The following is a 25559-nucleotide window of genomic DNA, read 5'->3' on the forward strand; positions in this document are numbered from 1 at the left end:
ATCTCAGGGTCCTGGGATCGAGTTCCGCGTCGGGCTCTCTGCTCGGCGGGGAGCCTGCTTCCCTCTCTCTCTCTCTCTCTCTCTCTCTCTCTCTCTGCCTGCCTCTCCGTCTACTTGTGATCTCTCTCTGTCAAATAAATAAATAAAATCTTTAAAAAAAAAAAAAAAAGAATTACTCCCAGGAATTCTCATTAAATTACCTGTATTTTTGAAAACTTATTTATGAAAAATGGGTTTCAAGTTAAAGAAAGAAATATTAACTTCTGACTTGAAATGTTATTTGGAGAGAGAGCTAGGTGCCTCTACATTTATTTTTTATTTATTTGAGGGATTTTACGTCTCAAATATACCCACCACAAATGCCAGGGGTCTCAGTGAATCTCAGAGCTGCATAAGAAACGTAAGGAGTAATCCATGCAAAGCATCATGTAAGGGACGGAGGAACTTACAGGATAGTGCAGGATGCAGAAATAGTAAACTTTTATAAAAACTCACCAATGAACAAAATGTATACACACACATATACCAAGTGTTTACCTGAAAGATCATGTCTAGTAATAAAGCTCTCAGGGTTTGAGGGAAACGTTCTTTCTCCTGTAGTAATGCGGCGTGCTACACAGATCATACAGGATTGCAAATCTACAATAAAAATTTAACCAGGTAAGGATTATATTTAACTTTAGGACAAGTGTATTCAATAGGCAAGTAAGGATTTGGAATTCAGTAAATGAATACGACAATGGAAATCACAAAACTAGAAATGTGGCCACTATTTGACAGAATCTCAAACATGTGGTGAATCTTACCTTCCCCTTCCTCCATCATGGCTCGCGGCTGAGACAGGGCAAAGCACTGCATTGTTTCATATCTCTGGCGCATTTCAGGACCAGTATTTATGTCTTCCAGAATATCATGAGGTGTTTTCATCAACATACGGCAATTAAACGTATGGCTTTTTTGTCTCTGGGTCTCATTTGTCCAGGCAACTCCATTAACTATGGAAAACAAAAGGAAAAGTTTTTAAAAAGCTGGCAATTCAGTCTATGACTATCATCAAAAATTTAAGCTGTACTTTCTCATTACTATGTTTTCTATAGTAATTTCTACACAGACATTTTGCAATGGCAATATATATAATACTGGAATAACCTCCATTTCAACACAAATCTCACCATTTTATAATTTGCTGTATATCTGGCCCAATGAAATGTGTACCAAATTCCAAATTCACCAAGTCATATTTGAAAGTTTTGTTGTTAATGACCTGCCCTTCTGCACAAGTATGATCACTCTGCCTCCCAAAATGTGGGTTCAATTTTCTTAAAAAACTGTCAAGAAAATAATTTTTTAGCTTATTTAGAAAAACACATTAAAAGGTTACCTGTAGATTTTGGTAAGTTTTTAAGGAAATCCTTTCTGTCTTCTTCATGCAAGATATTGTAGACACTTGTATTAACCAGGTCTTCTTGCTTATACTGCAGATACTGTGTGACATTCTCTGACACAAATACAATGTTTCCATCACGATTCACCACAAACAGGAAACCATCCAATGCCTAAAGTGGGATATGTTAATATTAGCTATTATGGACTGAACTGTATCCCCACCAAAATTCACATGCTGAAGCCCTAACCTTCATACAAATAGGGCTCTAATCCGATAGGGCTGATGTTCATATGTAACAAAAGAGACGCCAGGGATGCACATACACAGAGAGATCATATGAAGACATACGGAAAAGGCAACCACCTACACGCCAAGGAAAGAGGTCTCAGGAGGGAAACCAAGCCTGCCAACACTTGACACTGGAGACTTCCACCCTCCAGAACTTCAAGAAATAAATTCCTGGGAGTGTCTTGGTGGCTCAGTCAGTTAAATATCCAACTCTTGATTTCAGCTCAGGTCATGATCTCAAGGTCGTTAAGATCTAGCTCCGCATCAGGATCCATACCTGCTTAAGATTGTCTCTCTCTTCCTCACCCTCTGCCTCTCCCCGACTCTCTCGCTCTTAAAAAAGAAAGAAATGGCCACCCAATCTGTGATATTTTGTTATGGCAGCCTTAGCCAATTAAGACACCAGACTTAAAGTACTAAACAGAAATTTTAAAACTACTGTTGATCTAACAACCACCACAATTATCAGCGACCATTTACCATTCCTGTTAACATCAACACAAATACTATAGGGCTTTATGAAAAATAAAAAGAATTGGGGGGAAAAGAACTACAGTCAACATAAAATCTGAATTTTTGAAGAATTATAATCTAATTATAATTTCATTATATTCTAATTATAATCTAATTTTTGAAGAATTATATCTTGAAAGGAGCTTCAAAAAGTAAGAAAATCATCCTTAGCACAGACTGTTTTTCCACTTGACACCAAGTCAAGCTTTAGGCACTATACTACTCCCTAATGAAAATTTACAAAGAAGAACTAAGTTGATCAACTAAAGAGTAGTTGGAGTAAACTAGTTGAAACAACAAAGAAAAATTAATAGGTGCACTTTATAAAGAGCCTCCCTGCTCCCAACTCCTGCTTTGAAGTAAGAGAAACATGCTATAGGTGCTACAGGTGAATCAACACTATTTAAGGAAACTTACAAAATAATTTTTAAGCACATTACAAAAGTGTATTTTTAAGTCTTAAAAATTCCTCAAAAAAGTATAATATACTTGCCTGAAGTAAAAGTGGCCCTAAGGAGTCTTTATCAATAACTCCCTGTCCTGTAGAGGATACATCAGCTTTCTGAACATCATCATCACTGGAAATAGCTTTTCCTGAAAAGATACAAGGCAGTACTACAAATAGCATATATGCATCAGCTATAGGTCAATTTCACCTCACACAGTGCCCAGAACAAAGACACACAGAGCATATATATGCACATATATAACATTTCATAATAAGAAAACAATACTATAATTTTTAAATGTTAAAACTTAGGATTTACCCAGGAGGGCAGAAGATACTCTCAATTTTCCTTCACTACTACATGTACTATCCATGACTTCCTGAAAGGAAGCTAAGACGTGACTAGGTGAGAACACAGGCCTCTATCTACTTCTCTATTAACTGCTTCTCAAAGAGTACAGTGGTCAACTCATTTGTCCAGTCCCACAGGCTAGGTTCAATTAGCAGTAGTCCACACATGAGCAACAAGGAAGCCAAAAGACAAATGTAAACACAGTTGACAAGTTTCCTTCTGAAAATACTTGAGTGTTTTTCTTACTTTGTATTACCTTGCTCTTTTATTTGACGTATCTGTCTTACTGTTTCCTTTAAAATTGCACATTTATCTGGTTTGACATTGAAATTGTCAATATCGCTAAGATTAGCAGATATCAGTTCAGCCAATTCTTCAATATATTTACTCTCCTGCTCCCGTCTCCACTTTTCACCACTGCAGGTAAGACTGAGAGAGAAGGGGGGGGGGGGGCATGAATACACCTATCACACAAGAGCAGTGAGCAGAACGAGTACACAGCACCACTACTTTCACATCTAAACAAATTAAATTTAGCCAATAGAAACCATCAAAACCTTGTCTTGGAGAAGTAGTAGAATAGAGTAGAAATTCAGGCAAACCTAAATTTCAAGTCCACCTTTTTGTTAGCCTGGTGGCCTTGGGCAGACTTGGTCTCAGTATCTTCATCGGGAATATGAGGATACATAGTCTTTACCTCACAGAGACAGTAAAACAACAAAGAATAAGGAATACAGTGTTAGCTACTTATTAATGACAAGGTTTTATGGTTTATAGATCATTTTTTACTCTGCAACAATCACAGTAAAACTCAAGTCATATTGGCCTTGACAAATACTAAAAAGACTAGAGTATCACTGCATAAAATGAAATATTTGATTTCCATTTTTTAAACTTCAAACTTCATTCAGGAAAAGAATGATGAAACCCCACAAATGTCAAAATACCAACTTACATTTTCTTACAGGAATTTGAAGAGTCCTACTTGGATAATATCAATTCTCTATTCCTAACTCCTACCTACCTCCTCCACTGAGAAATGCTTCACGCTGTATCAAAGGTGTTAGTATAAGATTCTTGCTTCTATCTGAATCAACAACAAAATTTCTACTGCATCATCAGGATGTCCGTCTGATCACTATGCCACACTACTTACTACAAAGCGAAATCGTATAATTTAAGCAAAGACAAAAAAAGAAAATTTTAACCAGAGAATATAAATAACAGAAAGCTGAAATGCTATCTTTAAGCAAAAATATAACGGTAGGGGAGGAGCCTTTGGTGAAGCATCAGGAAATACACTGCCTACCCTTGTCCTGGAGTATCACATGGCAATTTCCGTTTTCGTGAATCAGGGGCCAGTGGATCCAAAGAGCCTTCTCCCAATCCGCTCATCGTGACCACACATCAAAAACTAAGAAAGAATAATGAAAAGATGAAAATATTATACAATATCCATGACTTTACAAAGCTATTGTATGCTTGAATGGCTTAATCTTAAATTCCAAAGTATACCCTTCTCCATGGTTAGATGATTCTTTTTTTTTTTTAAGATTTTATTTATTTATTTGAGAGAGAGACAGAGACAGCAGGAGCAAGAGGAGCAGCTGAGGGAGAGGGAGAGGGAGAGGGACAAGCAAACTCCTCACTGAGCAGGGAGCACGCAGGGCTCAATCTCAGGACCCCGAGATCATGACCTGAGCCAAAGTCAAACACTTAACCAACTGAGGCACCCAGGCAACCCCATGGTTAGAGAATTCTTAATACTCTTTGTTATAAATTTGTATTCTAAAGACAACGTCGAGTTCATATTCCAGTTTAATTATGCAGAACGTACAACTCCAAGACTAAAATGTTTCTCAAGTCCTACTAAAAATGTATGTATTAAACACTACAAAGGATAAGGAAGGCATCTTTTCATATTTAATAACAAGAAAAAGAGACTGCCAACTCTCCAAGTGATGAAATCCCAGGGCACCCAGCTGGCTCAGTTAGTAGAGAAGGTGACTCTTGGTCTCAGAGTTTTGAGTTTTGAGCTCTAATGCTGGGTGTGGAGATTACTTAAAAATAAAAATCTTGAAAAAAAATTCTACATTTTATTTTTACCCAAAAAAGCACAAATAAGAGCTTATCTTGTCATTTGGTAAAGAGTTTTCAAATGATAAAAGTCTAACTTTTTTTTCAGGCTATTTTCAAGGTAGCACATGGCTTTCCTTTAAACCATTTCACTAGTATTTATTACCTACTGTGTTGTTTTTCTGTGACTTCAAAATAAACCTGGAATGTGTAAATAACACATAAACTCCACTATGTTAGGCCTGGAGAGAAGATGTACAATAAAAAATTCAGGGGAGGGGAAGAAGGGATTCTGACAAGATCCACGTAGCAACAATTATCTTAATATTAACTGGTGGAAATGTAATATGTTTTGGTTAAGATTTCAATGATAAAGAAATGTAGGGTGTTTCTTGTTGAAACAAAAACAAGTTTTAACATTCAGTAGTTCATAATTTTAAGACATCTACTAAGCCTTCACTAAGAAATTTATTTGTCCTAAACTCTTGTTTAGGAAGACAATCATTGTTCTAAAGAATTCCAAGTCCATCAAGAAATCAAACTTTCCAAACTACTCTTTTCTTAATATGTTAAAAATGTATCTTGCAGTTCATCTAGATTAATTTAGACATGCAGTGAAGGACATAAATTTCCACTAGGTGGCACAATAATACCAGGAAAGCAGACAAATAAAAATCCAAAATTTCACACATGATGCCAATGAAACTTAAAATACGTATCTTTTATTTTTTTATTTTTTTTTTTTTAAGATTTTATTTATTTATTTGACAGAGAGAGATCACAAGTAGACGGAGAGGCAGGCAGAGAGAGAGAGAGGAGGAGGAAGCAGGCTTCTCGCCGAGCAGAGAGCCCGATGCGGGACTCGATCCCAGGACCCTGAGATCATGACCTGAGCCGAAGGCAGCGGCTCAACCCACTGAGCCACCCAGGCGCCCCAAATACGTATCTTTTAAAATCAAAACCACATAATCATTAGCCAAGAGTTCTAGATTATGATATCACCTTTACATATGCTGTAGGTATGAATTAAATACCAACAAAACTTATTCTACCTATAATTTTTGGTAGTAAAATGTAGAAGCTGAAAACTGAGATGTTTCCAAAGAGTTGTTTTTTTTCCCCCCTTACAAGTTAAAATAAAAGAGAAAAGAACTTAACATATCTTTGATTAATAGTGGCTCAATATGGGGTGCCTGGGTGGGTCAGTGGGTTGAGCAGCAGACTCCTGATACCAGCTCAGGTCATGATCCCAGGGTTGTGAAAGGAAATCCCCAGTTGGGTGCCACAGCCAGCAGGGAGTATGTTTGAGACTCTCTGCCCCCCCACCCCGCCACCCTGTGCCTGCACGTGCGTGCACATGCTCTCACCCTCTAAAAAAAATCTCAAAAAAAAAAAAAAAAAAAAAAAAAGGTGGCTCAATATTATGATTTTGAAGCATACCCACACCCCACAATGCCAAAAATACTGTTCTTCAAAAATTACAATGTCATAAAAAACAAAATCTTTAAGTATTCCAGATTTTAAAAAGCTAAAAAGAAATGACAAATGTGATATTTGTTCCCATACTAGATTCTGTCCTAGAGAGGGGAAGTGCTATAGAAGACATTAATGGATCAACTAGCAAAATTAGAATATGTACAGTAAGAATATTTTATCCATGTCAAATTTACTTGAGTTCTGTACATGTTTAAGAGGCTATCCCTATTCTTAATATTTACAGTAAATGGGCCATTATATAGGCAGATGACCCTCCAGTGGTGGAGGGATGGGATTTATATATATTTTAAGTGACTAGGTGAGAAAAGGAACAGAAAGAAAAGCAAAGAAGAGGAAGAGAGGAGAAAGGAGGGCAGCAAAATACTGACACTGGGTGACTTTTGATAGGAGAAAATTTTTAAGTTCTTTGTACTATTCTTTTTCTCGCAACTCTAAGTTTTAAATTATTTCCAGGGGTGCCTGGGTGGCACAGTGGGTTAAAGCCTCTGCCTTCGGCCCAGGTTATGATCCCAGGGTCCTGGGATCAGAGCCCCGAATCGGGCTTTCTGCTCAGCTGGGAGCCTGCTTCCCCTCCTATCTCTCTGCCTGCCTCTCTTCCTACTTGTGATCTCAAAAAAAAATAAATAAATAAGTAAAAATAAATAAAATAATTTCCAAATAAAAATGTTTTAAAGTATGTTTAGTTTTGATTTCCAATTTTCATATTTAAAAACAGTCCTTAAGTACAGAAAAATAATTTTAGCTATGTCAATACACACCTGGTTTTATAGGTTTTATTCACAAAGTTATTTTTAAATTGAGTGGCAAACCATCCAGTGAGTAATAACATTTCTTTACTTTAAAAATATCATCTATTGCCCCCCCCAAATCATCTATTCCACAACCTGGATATTATTTTCTTACTTTGATATCAAACATAAGCTGAATCCCCAAAATTGAACGGCAAATTACTTAGTGAACAAATAGCATTTCTTTACTTTGAAAGACGTGATTTATTCTATAGTCTCTGTATTTTTTTTAATATTTTACTTATTTATTTGACACAGAGAGATAACAAGTAGGCAGAGAGGCTGGTGGGGGCGGGGGGGGGGGGGGGGGAGCAGGTTCCCTGCTGAGCAGAGAAGCCCAATCGATGCAGGGCTGGATCCCAGAACCCAGAGACCAAGACCTGAGCCAAAGGCAGAGGCTTAACCCACTGAGCCACCCAGATGCCCCTCTATAGTCTCAGTATTATTTCACCTTACTTTGCTATTAAATATTAAGCTGAATCTCCAGTGCAGTTTAAGGTGTCCAGCATTTATTAAGTGGTCAATAAATGTCTTGAATAAATACTGAATAAATGGAACATTCAACTTATTAAGTCACACTTTAGAATTCCCTTCACTCTAATTTATATAATAGTACAAATTTTTTAAATTTTTCACTTCTACACTTGATATAGGATGTCACTAAAATGAATTTTAAAGGCATAAATTACATCAGTAGAGAATGAAAAACCATGACACTCTCTTAGTATGGAAGAAATCAATAACCACAATTACCAGTCTAAACCAGAAAGGCATACAAATCATTCGCGTTAAGTCAATTTTTATGTGCATGTAGAGAAATATAAATATGTCAAATGTGTCCATACATACAGATGTGACTCTTTCTCTTGATCTGGCATAACAAGAAGCCATAATGTGCATGACTGTGTAGTCTATGTACTACCAAACTTATTCTTTTACAGACTCCACTGATCTCTAGTAACAAAGTAAATATCCACAAATGTACGAAATGTATGAACACAAAATTCTAATGTAAAACCATAAAGGTTTCTTTTCTTTTTTTTTTTTTTTTAAAGAATGGATTTGCCAATTTCTTGTCTAGTTATTACTCAGATATGAACCTTGGTACCAGGCCATAGGTACTGCACAACACCTGAAAGATCACATGATTTCCAAGAGTGAATGATAAAATACCATACAACAATGAAAAAAATCAAAATACAGCAAATGCATCTCCCAAATTTCATTAGGATAAAGAAAATGCTCAACATGAAAAATGAAAACTGTATTTCTGCCCAAAAAATAAGTTTGTGTATATAATAACTAATACAATTAATCCTGAGCACAAATGACTATGACATATAAGTTTTCTGTTTATTTGGTATTAATCTTCATTATAAATATAAAATTTGTAAATAGCATTTGTTTTATTTGCCAGGTCTGCTGCCTGCTTCTCACTGGTGGAGATGGACTCAATCTTTATCACCTGAGAAGATATATTATCTAGTTTGGTAAATTACTCTTTTTAAGGTATGAAAGGTAAATGCCTAGCACACACCCTAAATCTACCATTTTCAGTCAGTAGTCAATAATTAGAGTGGGAGGGGAGAACAGATTACATACGAGGCCCATGAATAGATCATTTTTCCCCAAAATATTCTAGAAGAAACATAAATTGGTAACTGTGCTTACATTTTTACTTCTTAAGTTACATCCCATCTAGTTTAGAGGATATATGGAGTTGGTAAAATCCATATTCAAAGGGAAAATAATATAGCACAAGAGTCTCACAGTGTCTTTGAAAATTCTAATAGTCTACGAATATTAAGCCCCTTCTAAAGTCTGACTCCCTACTATTAAAGATCACCTACACAGTAGAGAATTAAGACCACAATATATATCTGTCCCCCAAGTGATCTGCACTCTTGAAGTCACCTCATAAATCCAATGACTTGCACAGATGTATTTTGAAGCTACTAACAAAGAGACATCCCCCAAGTGATTATGAAACTAAAGATACACCTCAACTACACTTCGAGGCAGAGTACAGTCCAATCAGTTTTGTCAAGCCCCTGACACCACTGTGTAAAGACAGACTAGAGGAACACCTGGGTGGCTCAGTGAGTTAAGCATCCGCCTTTGCCTCAGGTCATGATCTCAGTGTCCTGGGATCAAGCCCTGGACAGGCTCCTGCTCAGTTGGGAACTCCCTGCCCCTACCTGCAAGCTCGTGCTCTCTCTCTCTCTCAAAAAACAAAATATTTTTTTTAAAAGAGAAAAAGAAAAGAACTAGAGTAGAGAACTTTTCATCGAATCAGAATCCAAGAGCCCAAAATATGTTCAGTCTTTCAGGGTGAACTCAGCCATCTAGATCCTTGAGCTGTTTCACAATTTTCTCCCTTTTCTAAAATGTTTCTAAGAGATCTGTGTTATCTACTTCAATATACTGGTATGACGATGCATACTTTAAGCTAAGATCACATTTAAGTAAGATATTCTATGCAATTTATTTCAAATATAGACAGGAGCAATTTAGAATAACTTTCAGTGCTATCAAAATCTAATTATTACCTACTGCTATATCATTTAGAAAAGCTGGATTTAAAATGAACAAAATCGGGGCACCTGGATGGCTCAGAGGGTTAAGCCTCTGCCTTAGGCTCGGGTCATGGTCCCGGGGTCCTGGGATTGAGTCCCACACATCGGGCTCTCTGCTCAGCGGGAGCCTGCTTCTTTCTCTCCCTCTGCCTGTCATTTCCTCTGTGTGTGCTCTCTCTCTCTCTGGCAAATAAATAAATAAAATCTTAAAAAAAAAAATAAAATAAAATAAAATGAACAAAAATCTTAGAGGAACTGGTTAGAATTCCTTACATAAATACTACAGGACTTCCTATATACAATAAGCTATGATACATGTTTAAGCCTAGACATGATCAGATTACAAGTTAAACTGCTAAAAAATGAATATTCCTAAACTAATTCAGGATAAAAAGCAGAAAAGAATTATACTTGCCAGTTCAAAAGTCATGAAAATGTTGGTATATGACTGAATGGCATCAACTAGTTTTCATTTGGGTTATCTGCAGTTAAGACAGGAGGAAAAAAATATTGTGTATGACAAATTAGCCAGATGGACAAGGATACAGGAAGTACTCCTGTCCAAAAGGAAAAGATACCAATCAACAATGGTAAGGCCCATAGTTTGGGGCGGGGTGGGGGTGGGGGGGGTGCCATGAGATGCCAAAATCCAAAATGGGGAGGAGATGGGTTACCCAGTAAATCTCAGATGGCACAAAGACCTACTAAAATATCTTACTTTTCCTAAATTAATAAGGAAAGGGAAGGGGATAACTTTTGTGGCAGTATAGTGCTGGGCACATCACATATTCTGTGTAATTTCTCGTAATGACTCTCCAAAGAATGTATCAGTATTCCCACTTGAAAGATAAGGAAAGAGCTAAGCAACATGCCACTGGATCACAACCAGATACTAGAAGGCAGAGCTGGACTCAGAACTGTATAACCAACAAAAAACGTACCACATGTTCCTTGGGCATTTTATCCCTCCCCAAAAATAAACCATTTATATTGTTAAATCACACCACCTCCAATAAGTTAACCAGAAAATGTCTCAGCTCATCAGTAAGAACACTGGGAAGCTGTACACTCAGGATCTAGGGGTGTACAGAGTATCAGGGGCAGAGGCAAGGAGCCCCTCAAACGCAGCAGGCACTAATGCTGCTATTCCCCTCATGCCCCTAAAAACTAACCACTACTCTACAAGTCACCAGATAAATCGCCCTTTGAGGTGCGTCTAATATTAACCCTTACCCTTACTTCCACTTGATATGAGTAACAATGGCTAATACAGCAAGAACACTACTTAAGATCAAAAACGCACAAACTACGACCTAAAGAAGTATGTCAAGTCTTTTTAGTCTTGGGTTTTCTAAGATTAAATGCTGGGGCCAAAAACTTTTGACTATCCCACAAGTAATTTAATTTATTTGTCAGGCTTGTTTGGCTGACTTATACAAGGTATGATTAAATAATGCTAATTAGGGAGTGTTTCTAGGTATCTCCTGAGAATCACAGTAACTTGAGGAAAATTTTCAAAGAACAACTATGGATTTGAAATAATTTACTGAAAACCACTTGAAGCTTAATGTAAAAGCAGAAACTGCTTAATCCAATTAGGGAAAAAAATACCACTGGGAAAAATTATGAGACATTCATATATAAAAGCACTACCTAAAATTCAAGTTCCAAATTGACACTCTTACTCAAGACAATTTAGTATACAGTCACCACTAATTAGTCTAAAGCCTTAGTCCTACAAAATTATATTTTCTAAAATATCAAAATGAAGGTTTTATTTCAATCTATGGTACAGCTCCAAGAAAACCAGCACCATAGAGGAAAAGACTGAAGAACTGAGGGAAGTAAAATCTGTGTGTGTTTAAGAGACCATGGGGGGTAGCCAAGGTGGGATAAACATGGAACTGCTATGAAAGCTTCCTCATCAACCAGATGCCTCTTCCAGTGATTACTTTTATGTTTTAATTCAACCCTAGCAAAGAGGATAAGAGCTGAAAGAAGACAAGGACAGGAAAGAGAGAAAGTTTCAAATAAAAACTAACTGACGGGCGCCTGGGTGGCTCAGTGGGTTAAAGCCTCTGCCTTCGGCTCGGGTCATGATCCCAGAGTCCTGGGATCGATCCCCGCATCGGGCTCTCTGCTCGGCGGAGAGCCTGCTTCCTCCTCTCTCTCTCTGCCTGCCTCTCTGCCTACTTGTGATCTCTGTCTAATAAATAAATAAAATCTTTAAAAAAAAAAAAAACTAGCTGGCAATATCCTCTCGTTTTGTTGCTGATAACCTGTTATGTTCATTTAGTGGGATCAAATATAAACCACCTAATGCAACCCACTTTTCAATTTAATTCTATTTCAGCTCAAACATTTGCATGCCCAGAACCATTTTAGGTCCAGGCAGGAGAAATGAATCACACCATACACTGTTATGACTCTCAGGTTAGCCGAAGAGGAAAACATAAACAGTTATAACAACATAATTGGTAAGTGTTAAAATGAAGGCACTGCATAAAGTGTCATGGGAACACAGCTGATAGGAAACCTACCAGCCTGCAGCTGTTTTTTAAGGAGAAAAAGCCAATGAGCAGTGTCTATAATAAACTACCTTGGTGCAGACACATGCCAGAAATGGTATACCCTTAGGTCCTGCCTTCCTTCGTTTATAAGGCCAACAAATTTGAAAAGGGGCTAGCAGAGAACAACAGAGTAAAACATCCTATTTTTAATATATAAATTAAGCTAAAAAGCCTCCAAATGTAAATTAACAGCTATTTCATCCACAAGTTTCATTCTCTGTTCTCCCTTTGTATGTCTTGCCTTTTCATTCTCAATCAACAGATTGACCCCAAAGCCCTTTCACATTTATGTTCCAGTTTAAACCTGATGAAGCTGAATTCAAACACAAACCCCCAGAAGCCCCGCTACCGGAACTGGGCATGCCAATTAGCCAAAGCAGGTGTTGGTTGCTACTGGAAGCTTCTTGCCAAGAGACTTCTCAACCTCTACAGAAGCCACCAAGTTCAAGTTCACAAATATACGCTGTGCAGAGGGAGTTAAGCAAGCCGCTTCCATCTAAATCAAATTACTCTCTCTTGACAGCATACTAACTAGCTGGGTAATTCCTTAGTTGTTTTAAAGGTAACACTGGATCCTACAATTTAATGCACTGAATCCCTCCACACCTGAGCTTCACTCTAAACATAGCATCAGTCATGGTTCTTCCTCAGCATGGCCACTACCACCAGCAGCAGCCTCCCTAATGACCTATGCTAAAAGAGATTCTGACAAAGGATGATCACTGAATTATTTCCTGTTTTAAGTCATTCCTTTTTAAATCTCCCTTTTATCTCTTTTCTATCTAGAATACTCCTACTCATCCTTCAAGATTAAGTTCAACTATATCACCTCTGATGAAACCATTCAAACTCTCCCAATTACAGAAAGTTTTCCCTGCTTTATCCTGATGCACTTTTCATAATTTACTACACTATTTTACACACTGCCTTCTACTCCTGTTCTCTTTTCTGTCCCCACTTTCTACACTATAAGCTCTATTATTTAAAAAAAAAGAAAGAAAGAAAGAAAGAAAGAAAGAAAAAGAACTTGTAAAAGGGGCACCTGGCTAGCTCAGGCAGAGAAGCATGCAATTCTTGGTCTTGGGGTTGTGAGTTCGAGACCCATACTGGGTGTAGAGATTACTTACATAAATAAATAAATAAACAACCAAAATTTTTTCTTAATAAACTTTTTAAAAAATTGTATGAGACTCTTTCAGTACACACTCCTTCCTCCTTCTATTTACAGCTACTACCCACCATTCTCCCAGTTCCTTTTCCAACTCCAGCTCTCCTTTTCTTTACCAACCCCTTAGCTGTACTTTTTGCCAACTCTATAATCTTCCTTAAAATACAGAGAAGATGCAAGAAGGGCTGGGAGGATATTAAAAACTTTGTAGGACATTTTTGCTTCTTTTTGACATGTCATTTTTCACTCCAACAAATATAGGGGCTCCAACCTGCCTATCGAAATAAAACTCAAAGGTCTGGATCTTTCAGATGATTTACTATGACATAATGAGAAGACAAGGGGGGTTTGCTGGAATAAAACTCAAGAGCTAAATTGCAATTTCACTAAAACGTAAACTTTTGTCACCTTTAAAAAGCCTTCACCACGGCGCCTGGGTGGCTCTGTGGGTTAAAGCCTCTGCCTTCGGCTCAGGTCATGATCCCAGGATCCTGGGATCGAGCCCCGCATGGGGCTCTCTCTGCTCCACAGAGAGCCTGCTTCCTCCTCTCTCTCTGCCTACGTGTGATCTCTGTTTGTCAAATAAATAAATAAAATCTTTAAAAAAAAAAAAAAAAGCCTATCACCTGTAAAATCTGGGAATAATCCCGACTCACATACTCATCTGTTGAATGTGAGCATGAAGAGCAATACAAAGCAAGTAACTGACACGGAGTAAGGGGGACCCCTCAATACCAAGAATAAAGATTAAGTTCAGCAACAGTAACTTTGCTCTCTGTTGAAAGAAAAATAGCTACAAATATCCCATCTGGCAACAAATAAAAATGTTTCAGACAAAAAAAAAAAAAATTAGCCAGAACTGTTCAGGCTATTCTCAATTTACAGGTAGCTGAGTGGGATTCAAAACATTCTCCCACTGAAATAGTGTGGTGAGACAGACCTGGTAGCGAATATAACCATGAAAAGAGAACAAATTACTGTAACAGTTATCTATGCTCTTAAGATTAAAAAAGACATAAGAATAAGAAGGCACATTTTAGAGGATTCTGAAGAGGATATCCACATACAAAGGCACTAGGCAGAAGCACACAGTGGTGGTTCTTTATGATCTCTTTTTACTTCCCGACTGGCGGATTAATTTTTCCTGGATAGATGTAAATATCTCTACATCAAAACTGTATGTAACATTTTCCCTTGGCACAGAATGAAAATATAAACAGCAGAGAAAAAGAGAGGAACAAGAGAGAAATGAAGTTTTAGGGGAAAAAAAAAGAGAGAGAGAGAGAGAGAAATGAATCTTTGAGCCCCCTCGAGGTAAGTGGTAAGCACCGGATTAAGATAAACAGGTTAGAGGAGCATGTGCACACAGCAGGAATAAAATCTAATACAGATTCAATAAATAAACAATAAAATGTAAAGGGGGGAATGATCACAGCATGTGCCCCATTCTCTCCTAACCTCTCCTAACTCCTTCTTTCTATCTGCCTCAGAGAAGAAAAAAAGGTACTAAAAGAAATGGTAATACTTAAGACCGGACATTAGCCACCTGGTAAGGAAAGCTGCAGGAAGTAACAGTAAGCGCGCCATGAATGCTACAAATGGTAACTGAGGGTCAAAGGCAGCAATGATACTCCGGAACTGGAGTTCAAGCACAGTGAAAAACTTCAAGTAGCAAGACCCCCTCACACCTGCAGTACTGAGGTCAGCCCTGTCCATCAATATCAAAAACATTAAGTAGCTACAGAGGGTTTACCTGTGACACTAACATTATAAAAATTAACCATGTGGTAATGAAAAGTTGATAAAGCAACTTGAACTAATTTTTCAAAGAAAAATACTGAAGGCAGAAGTGAGTGAGAGAGATGTACCAAGGGTAAAACCCATCTTAGCTAGATTTCCTTCTTAAAAAGCAAAAACAGGGGTGCCTGAGTGGCTCAGTCGTTGGGCATCTGCCTTCAACTCAGATCATGATCCTGTACTGGGATCGAGCCCCGCATGGGGCTCCTTGCTCAGCAGGAAGCCTGCTTCTCCCACTCCGGCTCCCACTCCCACTTCCCCTGCTCATGTTCCCTCTCTCACTGTGTATCTCTCTGTCAAATAAATAAATAAAAATCTTTTCTTTTTTAATAAAATAAAATAAATAAAAGCAAAAACACAGGAGAGGCACCTGGCAGGCTCAGTCAGAGAGTGTGCAACTTGTGATCCTGGGTGTGTGAGTTTGAGCCCCACTTTGGGTACAGAAATTACTTAAAAATAAAAAGTCTTTAATAAAAGCAAAGACACTGAAGCAGATGTTCTGTAAAGCTAGTGACACAGCATGGCAGGTCTGACTCATAAGACTTCCTGAATGGGTCATCATCTTTACTGCAGGTCCGTCTGTGGCTCAGTCTTTGAGTGCTGTTTCCACTGCCAGTTTTCTTTTTCTGACCTTACAGCATACTGATTATAATTCCAATCCTAGCCTAAATTACTTTAAATCCAAAAGAATCATTTTTTAAAAACAACGTTTCTACTTTGTTCTTTGTCTCATTCAGTCTCACAGTTTTATGAAAGTCCTGAATATGATTACTCCCATTTTACAGGTGGAGAAACCTGAGGCATAAAGAGATGTTACACAGACCATAAATGTTAGAGGCTGACCATGTCTTATGTCTTTAAATTCCACAAGTTTTCTTGGGAACATTTCTTATGTGCTTCAAAGATGCTACACTCCCCATTATTACTAGGCCTTTGATGATGATGTTTGCTCAAAATCTTTCACTATGGTGGCATAAGGACTCTCTTAATCTGAGAGAAATTCTATGAGGACCCACAGTGAGGCAAAAAGGACATAAGGGAGACTACCACGTGGCCATTCAATTCCGTGTTTTCCAAATATCATTTGAAAATAAAAATGATATGGGTGCCTATTAACATCTAGTTTCACGACAGGGCATTCTGAAGATTCTACTTGAAAACATCTTGGATGGGGCCTGGAAACTTGTATTTCTTAAGCATTTCTTTTATTAGAAGAGACTGGGGAGAATTGATTTTCTTAATTCAGGATTCTGCAAGTGGGATCAGAACAATATTTAAGTGGAAATACATGCCATTTTAATATTTCTACTATCTGCCTCTTTAATCCAAGGTGGATCCAAGCATCCCCCACCCAGTTCTCTATCAACTCTATTTTGTTGTTTTTATTTTAATAAAATGATCTGGCAAATAAAAAATAAGTAAAACCTCCATATTCCAAGAAATTGTATGTCTGATAACAGAATTTATCTCTTCAAATAAATCTTCAAGTCATTATCAATTTCAGAATGACAAAAATATAAATAACGAGTAAGAACATATATATCAAAGTCAAAAAAGACAGTAAGGAAGCACTCTTAGCATCCTTTACCTGCTGAAGGTAGGGTAACACTCGTAGAAATGTTAAAAAGTATCAAAGCCTAACTGAACAATAGCTTCAAAGGCCTCCCTAAATCCCTGTCAAAATAAAGCTAGTATCATATACTATGTGGAGCTAAAAATCTGTCCTCTAGATCATGACTGCACCAGAAAAGAAATCTGCAGCAAGAAAGAATGTAAAATACTGAAGAACAGAACAAAAAGAGCATCACTCAATTTAAATAAAACATAGCTTGATGGTTTTTTTTTCCCCACTGCTTTTCAAAGGTCAGTTTCGTGATTCATGACTTTAAAAAGCTTCTCTTTGTATTTCACAAAAACAGCCTACAGGTGTCTAGTGAATGAAGACAGGGGGTACCTCGTTAAAGAACACTGGAGGCAAAAATTTAATTATGAACTCCTGTAAAACCAGTCATACACCTGAACTGGTTAAAACCAAAACCCACCAGCAAATATCTAGAGAGTGGTCACTGAACTCAGGATGGAACACACAACAGGATGACTACAGCTAATGCTTCTGTGTGATGTACAGAAAAGCAGTTGAGCGAGTAGCTCCTGGGGCACCTGGGTGGCTCAGTCAGTTAAGGGTCTGCCTTTGGCTCATATCACGATCCCAGAGTCCTGGGATCAAGCCCTTGCTGGGCTCCCTGCTCAGCAAAGAGTCTGCTTCTCCCACTCCCTCTGCCGTTCCCCTTGCTTATGCTCTGTCAAATAAATAAATTCTTTAAAAAAAAAAAAAAAAAAAAGAGTAGTTTCTAAGAATTCTCATCACAAAGAGAAATTTTTCTTCTTTACTTTTATCTATAGGAGAAAATGGATGTTAGCTGAACCAAGTATACTGATCTCAAGAGTACACATCAATCAAACCATCAAGCACATCAATCAAACCACCATAAACTTATACAGTGATGTATGTCAATTATTTCTCAATAAAACTAGAGGGAAGACAATTCTTAACTGGCCATTCTTCAACACACTGAGTGTTGTCCACATACATGAACAAGGGCAACTGCATTCCCTATACCATGTGCTTGGGATAAACTGCTGACCAAAACAGACAAGGTTTTTTGCCTTCAACAAGCTAATGACCTAGGGTCCATAATCAACAAACTAGTAAATATAGTATCCCAAAACGTACTCTGTGCTCTGAAAGGTCTCCAGTGGAAGTTAATGGCTGACCTATTAATTCAAAAGCAGGGACAACTGCGCATCAGACACAGCACACGCTGTTACACAAGTGTTCAAAGTCCTAACCCGCTGCAGTCAATCTGGATCTCAGCACAGAAAGATGCAGGGCAAATGACAAATGCATGTCCTTGAGAAGAGACAAACCTTACAAGTTAGCTCTGGCCCTGGTCCTGTTTAAGTACATCAGAACAGAGAGAGCTAGAGCAGAATTTAGATGTGCTTCGAAAAACCAACATATACACGCAATGTTTAAGTCAAATGCCTCTAGAGCTCCAAACACATTCACTATATCAGTGATTCTCAACCTTTCTGATATCAGGATTCCTTTACCCCTCAAAAACTGGAAACGCCAAAAAGCTTTTATTATGTGTGTTATACCTATCAATATCTACCATACTGAAAATTAAAACTTAACAAATATTTGAAATATTAATTCATCTTAAAACAAGCCATATGTGTTAACAATTCTATAAACAATTTTATTCAGATGTGAATTTATTCAGAAATTTATTCAGAAAATACATTTTCTGAAACAAAATAGAGAGGTGGCACCGTTTCTACATTTTTACAAATCTTATGTCTGATTTAAAGAGGATAGCTGGATTCACTTAGCTACTTCTCCATTCAGTATATTGCAATGTGTTAATTTGACAAAAACATATGAAGAAAATCCAGCCTAGAGACATCTCCTTATTTTTTAAAAAAGGACTATTTCAGTAGCCTTTGTAAACAACTTTAATTTTCCTTGGCATTATGCTAAACTAAACAAGCACTACTTAAAAGTTAGTTGCAAAGTAAAATCTGAAACTACTGATCAACTTTCGCTCTGTTACATTAAAAATATACTCCCCTAGCTTACACGCTGAGCAAATCTTTTACCCATGCATGATTTTGTATCAAACACTGTCATCTTAATATCAGTTCACTGATCAAGCAGATATTAAAATACTGATATATTTCATGATACAATATCAAATTCCGTATTAATATCACCACCCATCCCATCTTGAAAGTCTTTAAGTACACTCACAGTGGCAAATTCATATTACCAACGTTACAAATTTCACTTGAAAATCCAAATTTTATCACTGTCAACAAATACCATCAAAGGTTTCCATTAAGTAACAGGTTCATCTTGCCAAATGCTCAGATTTCAATAACCAGAGCTTACTGGGCATTCTTTCAAGAAAAATGGTATTCCATGAAAAAAGTGGCTAGTTCAGTACACAAACCAAGCACACGAGGACTTTTCCCCAGGATAACCATCATACTTTGGTAGACAGAGTGCTTTCTGCGTATTTTCCACTCTCACAAGACAGAAATATTAAATACAGAACTCAAGGGTCAAGATTTAATGAAATGAGCAAATTTTGCTGCTTCATGCAGGACAATCCTCAGTGAAAAGTGTTGCTGGTTTTGGGGTTTTTTTTTTTCCTTTAAACTAAGTGCAGGAAAGTAAAGAGTGTAATGACCACTAGTAGTCTGTAGTGCCACTGCCTTGATTCAAGCTAAGGTGCCAGAAGTTTTCTGGATCACTGGCTCTGCACCATCAATGCAAACACCAATAGAATGAAAATGGCAAATACTGGTTATTATGAAAATAATTTTAATTGTATGGACCCTGTAGAAGTTCTCAGGGACTCCCAAAGGACCATGAATCACACTTCTGAGAACCACTATAGTAGATTAAGTTTGGGATTAAAGGTTTGAAACTGGTATGACTTCTCCAAGATCCTGTTCACATTCATTTAATAAATATTTCAGTATCTACTATCTCCAAGCCTATATAAGTAAGCCAGGTTGTGAAATCAAAAGAACAGGACTTCCTGACTATATCAAAATAAAAAGCTTCTGCACCCCAAAGGAAATGCAGCAACCAATAAAACTAGAGAAAGCATACGGAATGGGAGAAGATATCTGCAAATAACATTATCTGACAAAGGGCTAGTATCCAAAATAGACAAAGAACTTAATTCAAAATAAAAACAAAAAACAAATAACCCAATTTAAAAATGGGCAGAAGACATGAATAGACATATCTCCAGAGAAGACATAAACATGGCCAAGAGACACAAGAATAGGTGCTCAACATCACTTATCCTCAGGGAAAAGCAACTCAAGCCACAATGAGGTATCACCTCACACCTGTCAAAAAGGATAAAATCAAAACACAAGAAGCAAGTGCTGGTGAGGATGTGGAAAAAAGGAACTGTTGATGGGAATGCAAACTGGTATAGCCACTGTGGAAGAACAGTATGGAGGTTCCTCAAAAAGTTAAAAACAGAACTACCATACCATATGATTCATGAATTGCACTTTTGGGTATTTACCCAAAAAAGACAAGAACACTAATTCACAAGATTACATGAACTCTGATGTTTAGTGCAGCATTACTCACAACAGCCAAACTATGGAAGCAGCCCCAGTGTCTTATCAACAGCCGAATAGATAAAGAAGACGTGGGGTGTGTATATGTGTATAATGAAATATTATTCAGCCATAAAAAAAGAATGACATCTTGGGGCGCCTGGGTGGCTCCATGGGTTAGGCATTTGAACTCTTGGTTTCAGCTCAGGCGGTGATCCCAAGGTTGAAGAATGGAGCCCCACACTGGGCTTCACACTCAGCACAAAGTTTGCTTGAGATTCTCTCTCTCTCCCTCAGACCCTCTCCCCTGCTCACTCTTGCACTCTAAAATAATTAAAAGAAATCATTTTTTAAAAAATGAATTAAATGAGGGCGCCTGGGTGGCTCAGAGGGTTAAGCCTCTGCCTTCAGCTCAGGTCATGGTCTCAGGGTCCTGGGATTGAGCCCCGCATCCCGCTCTCTGCTCAGCAGGGAGCCTGCTTCCCCCTCTCTCTCTCTGCCTGCCTCTCTGCCTACTTGTGATCTCTCTCTCTCTCTCTCTCTCTCTCTGCCAAATAAATAAAATCTTTAAAAAAAAAAAAAAGAATGAAATCTTGCCATTTGCAACAATGTGGACGGAGCTAGAGGGTATAATACTAAGCAAAATAAGTCAGAGAAAGACAAATACCAAATGATTTCACTCATATGTGGAATTTAAGAAAAAAACAAGTGGACAAAGGAAAGCAAAGAGAGAGACCAAAAAACAGACTCTTAACTATAGAGAACAGATAGTTACCAAAGGGGAGGTGGGTAGGGGGTAGGTGAGACAAGTGATGGGGATTAAGAGTGCACTTATGATGAGCACTGACTAATGTAGAGAACTGCTGAATCACCATATTGTACACCTGCAACTAACGTTAACACTTATACTAACTATGCTGGAATTAAAATTTAAAAATTAAAAATTTTTAAAAAGAACAGGACTTCCTGATGACATCGTGGATGTCATCCATTATTATTGCTTTCAACCAACCACTCTTCCCCCACTCTATATAATAATGACACGTATGTATTTTCTATTTATTTTGGAAGACACAGACATGCTCAAACATAACAAAATGACTGTGGACCAAAACAAAGAGCAAACATACAGTAATGAATTGATGACTCCATGAACCCACTGAATTTCAGAACCAGAAACTAGCAACTACTTTATCAGGAAATCCAATCATGCCCAACAGGACCAAAAGCAATGCTCATAGGTAAAAACCAACCCAAAAAATTGCAGAAAGGAAGGTGAAGAAAAGCTATAACCATCAATAACAAGCTACTGATCACATCAAACTACAACCTGCAGTGTATAACAAAGAGTCCTCATCTCTCTAATATTGCAAGAATATTTCAGACTGGAATCCCAGACCTAACCGAAGGTAGAGTGGAAATGGGAAAAGGCAACAAAAACAGCTGGGGTACCGAGCCAGGGAGAAGGGGTCAACATAGGGAGTACCAAATGAACAAAAGGAAAACTAAATTTCCCATTTAAGATGCAAATCATAGTGGATGGAACTAGAGGGTATTATGCTAAGCAAAATAAGTCAATCAAGAAAGACAATTGTATTCCCCCAAAAAAAAAAAAAAAAAAAATCATTAAAGTCCCTTTCCTTCCCCCCCAAAAAAAAAAAAAAAACCAATAAAATCCCTTTCCCTCCCAAAAAAAAAAAAAAAAAAGACAATTGTATGGTCTTACTAATATGAGGAATTTGAGAAACAAGACAGAAAATCACAGGGGAAAGGAGTGAAAAATGAAACAAGACGAAACTAGAGAGGGAGACAAACCATAAGAGACTCTTAATCTCAGTAAACAAACTGAAGGTTGCTGGGGTGGGAGGGACTGGGTGGCCAGGTGATGGACACTGAGGAGGGCATGTGCTATGGTGAGTGCTGTGGATTGTGTAAGGCTGATGAATCACAGACCTGTACCAGTGGAACAAATAATACATTTTATGTTAATTTTTTAAAAAGAGGCAAATCGTAAATGAAAATTCCCAAGTGTATTTGAAAACAGAACTAAGAAAGATGACCAAGAAATTCATCAATATTGGAAGATGAATTCAACACCCAATAAAATGAAACCTCTCAGTAAGTTTAAAATAAATGCTTATGATCCTTAGAAGATAAAAATCTGACAGCCATGAAAAAAAAAAATGAAAATAGAATAAATCACTGTGAAAAGATTGGATTACAAATCTCCATAAATTATAAAGTATAAAAAGAGAGATAGTATCACCCATTATCTGAGCACCAAATATCCTAACTCTGGAGAGACTTAGTTAGCAAGTGATACTTAAATCCCTATCTGGAAACTCAATAAAGAATTAATTCCTAAACTAGGCACAACACGACGCAACACAACACACACACACAATCAGTGGACTGGTTATGAAAACGGATGAATTCAAATCAAACACAGCACAGTGTAATAAAGGAGAAAGACTTCAGAGCTGATCTAAGCCCCAGCATGGTATCACCAAATTTAAGTCTCTGAAGCTCAATTTCCTATTTTCTAAAATGGACATACCATACTTTTTTTTTTTTTTTTAAAAAGAGAGGGAGAGAGGTGTAGGAGGGGCAGAGGTTAGAGACTGAATCTTAAGCAGGTTCCATGCCCCAGCAGAGAGCCCAAGGCAGGGCTCTCTATCTCACAACCCTGAAATCATGACTTGAGCCAAAATCGGGAGTCGGACACTTAACCAACTGAGCCACCAGGTGCCCCAGGACATACCACATCTTTACAAGGTTGCTGAAACAATGGTAACCATAGACCAAAAACAAAGCTTATCTGAGCACATTCAAGCCTTAACAAATGGCTCCCTGAAGAATCTCGTGATTTACAGACAGAATCAAGGTTATTAAAAAAAAACACACACAATTTTGCCTCTGTGATTACAAAGGAACTACTTTCATAATCCACATAAATTCAGGAAACAAAGTATCTGTTTTTTAATTCCACACTGGCTGAAGAACTTCTACCAATTGCCTAAACCTTGGTACCTAGGAGATTAAAGAGATGTCTTTTGGGGAGTATTGAATTCTCATAGATACTAATATCTACAAATAAAGTTCTGGTAGTAGTATTAAACTGTTCTTATGCAAACATCAAGTATTTTCTTTATTTTTTTTAAAAACTTTATTTTTAAGTGAACTCTATATTCAATGTGGGGCTCGTTCGAACTCATGATCCCGAGATCAAGAACCACAAGCTCTACCAAGTGAGCCAGCTAGGCATCCCTCTCTGATACTGTGCATTTCTGTGTGAAAAGAATTTGTAGAAACAGTACCTCTTATTAGAAAGGGCACTTAGGTCACAAGTGATTAAGGATGATTTCTTTGAAAAGTCCTATTAAAATTCATACTTGCTTTGCATTTTATTAAAATATAAAGACACTGGCAAATTTAACTAGTCTAAATTTAAAACTCTTTTTACTATTTATCACGCTTAATAAAATGACTTCCTTATTAACTGCCGAAAGGAATATGGGGAAAAAAATGGAACTCAGCCTTCTTACATTTCAAATTCAGAGAGTTATTTAAGTAATAAAATGTCCCCACAATTTATATGGTACCTTCATACCACAAAACACACTTATCAAAAGCCCAAGTAAAAACTCACATATACACAAAAAATTAAATTCCAACTTACTACCTAGGACCTATGTATCAAAGGCCTTATACTACTCAATCACGTCTGGAAATGAAAAGACAGTAGGATTACAGCTGTACATGGCCAATTTATCTTCAGAAGTCAAAGCATGTCTCCTGTTACCTTGCAGCAAGTCCGTGTGATCTGCATATCAATATACTGAAGGGCTGCCACGTCTGAAACCCACGCCAACCATTAAAAGGTGTTATTTTAACTAACAAGTTCGCCAACACATTATGAATTTTGCAGTTTCGTTTTAGAATCCTTTCTAAATTATTACCACATCCTATCCTTAAAGAAAATTTTAAAAGGTTAAGAACCAAGACTAAAAATCATGCAATCCCAATTCTAATTCTGTCACCCTCCAGTAAACAGAAGAGCAATATACCAGTAGTTGACTAGAAAAAAATAATTTCTATAACTAGTTTTCTACATCAGGGCCAAATTTTATAGTACGGTAATGAAAGAAATGCCAAATAACACATTACATAACAAGAGCGCTACCCAGCATACAAGTAGGTACATTTTTACTTGTAATACTTTTAAAGTATGAAAAATAAAATTCTATGAAAGTGAGTTAAATATCCTACACTGATCTTTAGATGTCTGTGTGCTCACACATCACACAGTATAAGCTCATTAAAGACTGAAATTTGGTTTCATTGATACATGATGAAAAATATATTTAAATCTTAGGAACATATGTTGAGCATGTGTGCACATGCAAAGCTTTCAAAGTTACTTTAAAATGTGAAAATGAGTAAGGCTCCTGTTATCCTTGATAAATGTCAGCTGCCATGCACTCATGTCCAATACACACTATTTTTCACAAAGCAGAGACCCAGAAAAGGCAATTTTGAATCCAGCAGCTGCATGTAATGGTTATACATAGCAAATTCTATTCAAGGTCAGAAGTTTAAAGGTTTTCAATATCAACTTCAAAATAACGCAGGCTTTATATGTTAAATATTGCACAGATTCAAAAACATTCTTATTAAAATGGGTTTTGGAAACAAAGAATCATAAGAAAGTAATCTGAGAGTTTGGCGTATGATAGGGCCATCTGTAACAGCGGTATAAACTGGACTATTTGTACAGCAGCTCACTTTTTAGATTGATGATATTAGGTCAATTATATTTCTTAATTAAGTTACAAAATTAAGTAGTATAAGAGCTATGTTATTACTGATGTGACAAATTTTCTATGTCTGTATTTTCTAAATGCAATAAAACTGCCCTTTTTATGAGCCTTGACTGTAAACAACTACT

General features: G+C 37.3%; 1 protein-coding gene across 3 annotated transcripts in view; it reads right to left on the reverse strand.

Annotated features, from left to right (window-relative positions):
• LOC111141850 (nuclear receptor coactivator 3) overlaps positions 1 to 25559 on the reverse strand; it is a 138384-nt gene that overhangs the window by 29087 nt on the left and 83738 nt on the right. For all 3 annotated transcript variants that reach the window (XM_022494687.1, XM_022494688.1, XM_022494690.1), the window contains 6 exons: positions 4298 to 4402; positions 3245 to 3417; positions 2682 to 2782; positions 1382 to 1556; positions 807 to 995; positions 538 to 639 (listed from right to left, as the gene is read on the reverse strand). In XM_022494687.1, the coding sequence (XP_022350395.1) occupies positions 538 to 639; positions 807 to 995; positions 1382 to 1556; positions 2682 to 2782; positions 3245 to 3417; positions 4298 to 4383 (826 nt within the window). In that variant the 5' untranslated portion in view covers positions 4384 to 4402. The remainder of the gene's footprint in view (positions 1 to 537; positions 640 to 806; positions 996 to 1381; positions 1557 to 2681; positions 2783 to 3244; positions 3418 to 4297; positions 4403 to 25559) is intronic.

This window comes from Enhydra lutris, unplaced genomic scaffold, assembly GCF_002288905.1.
Source record: "Enhydra lutris kenyoni isolate GAN:26980312 unplaced genomic scaffold, ASM228890v2 scaffoldscaffold6, whole genome shotgun sequence".
Classification (NCBI taxonomy): domain Eukaryota; kingdom Metazoa; phylum Chordata; class Mammalia; order Carnivora; family Mustelidae; genus Enhydra; species Enhydra lutris.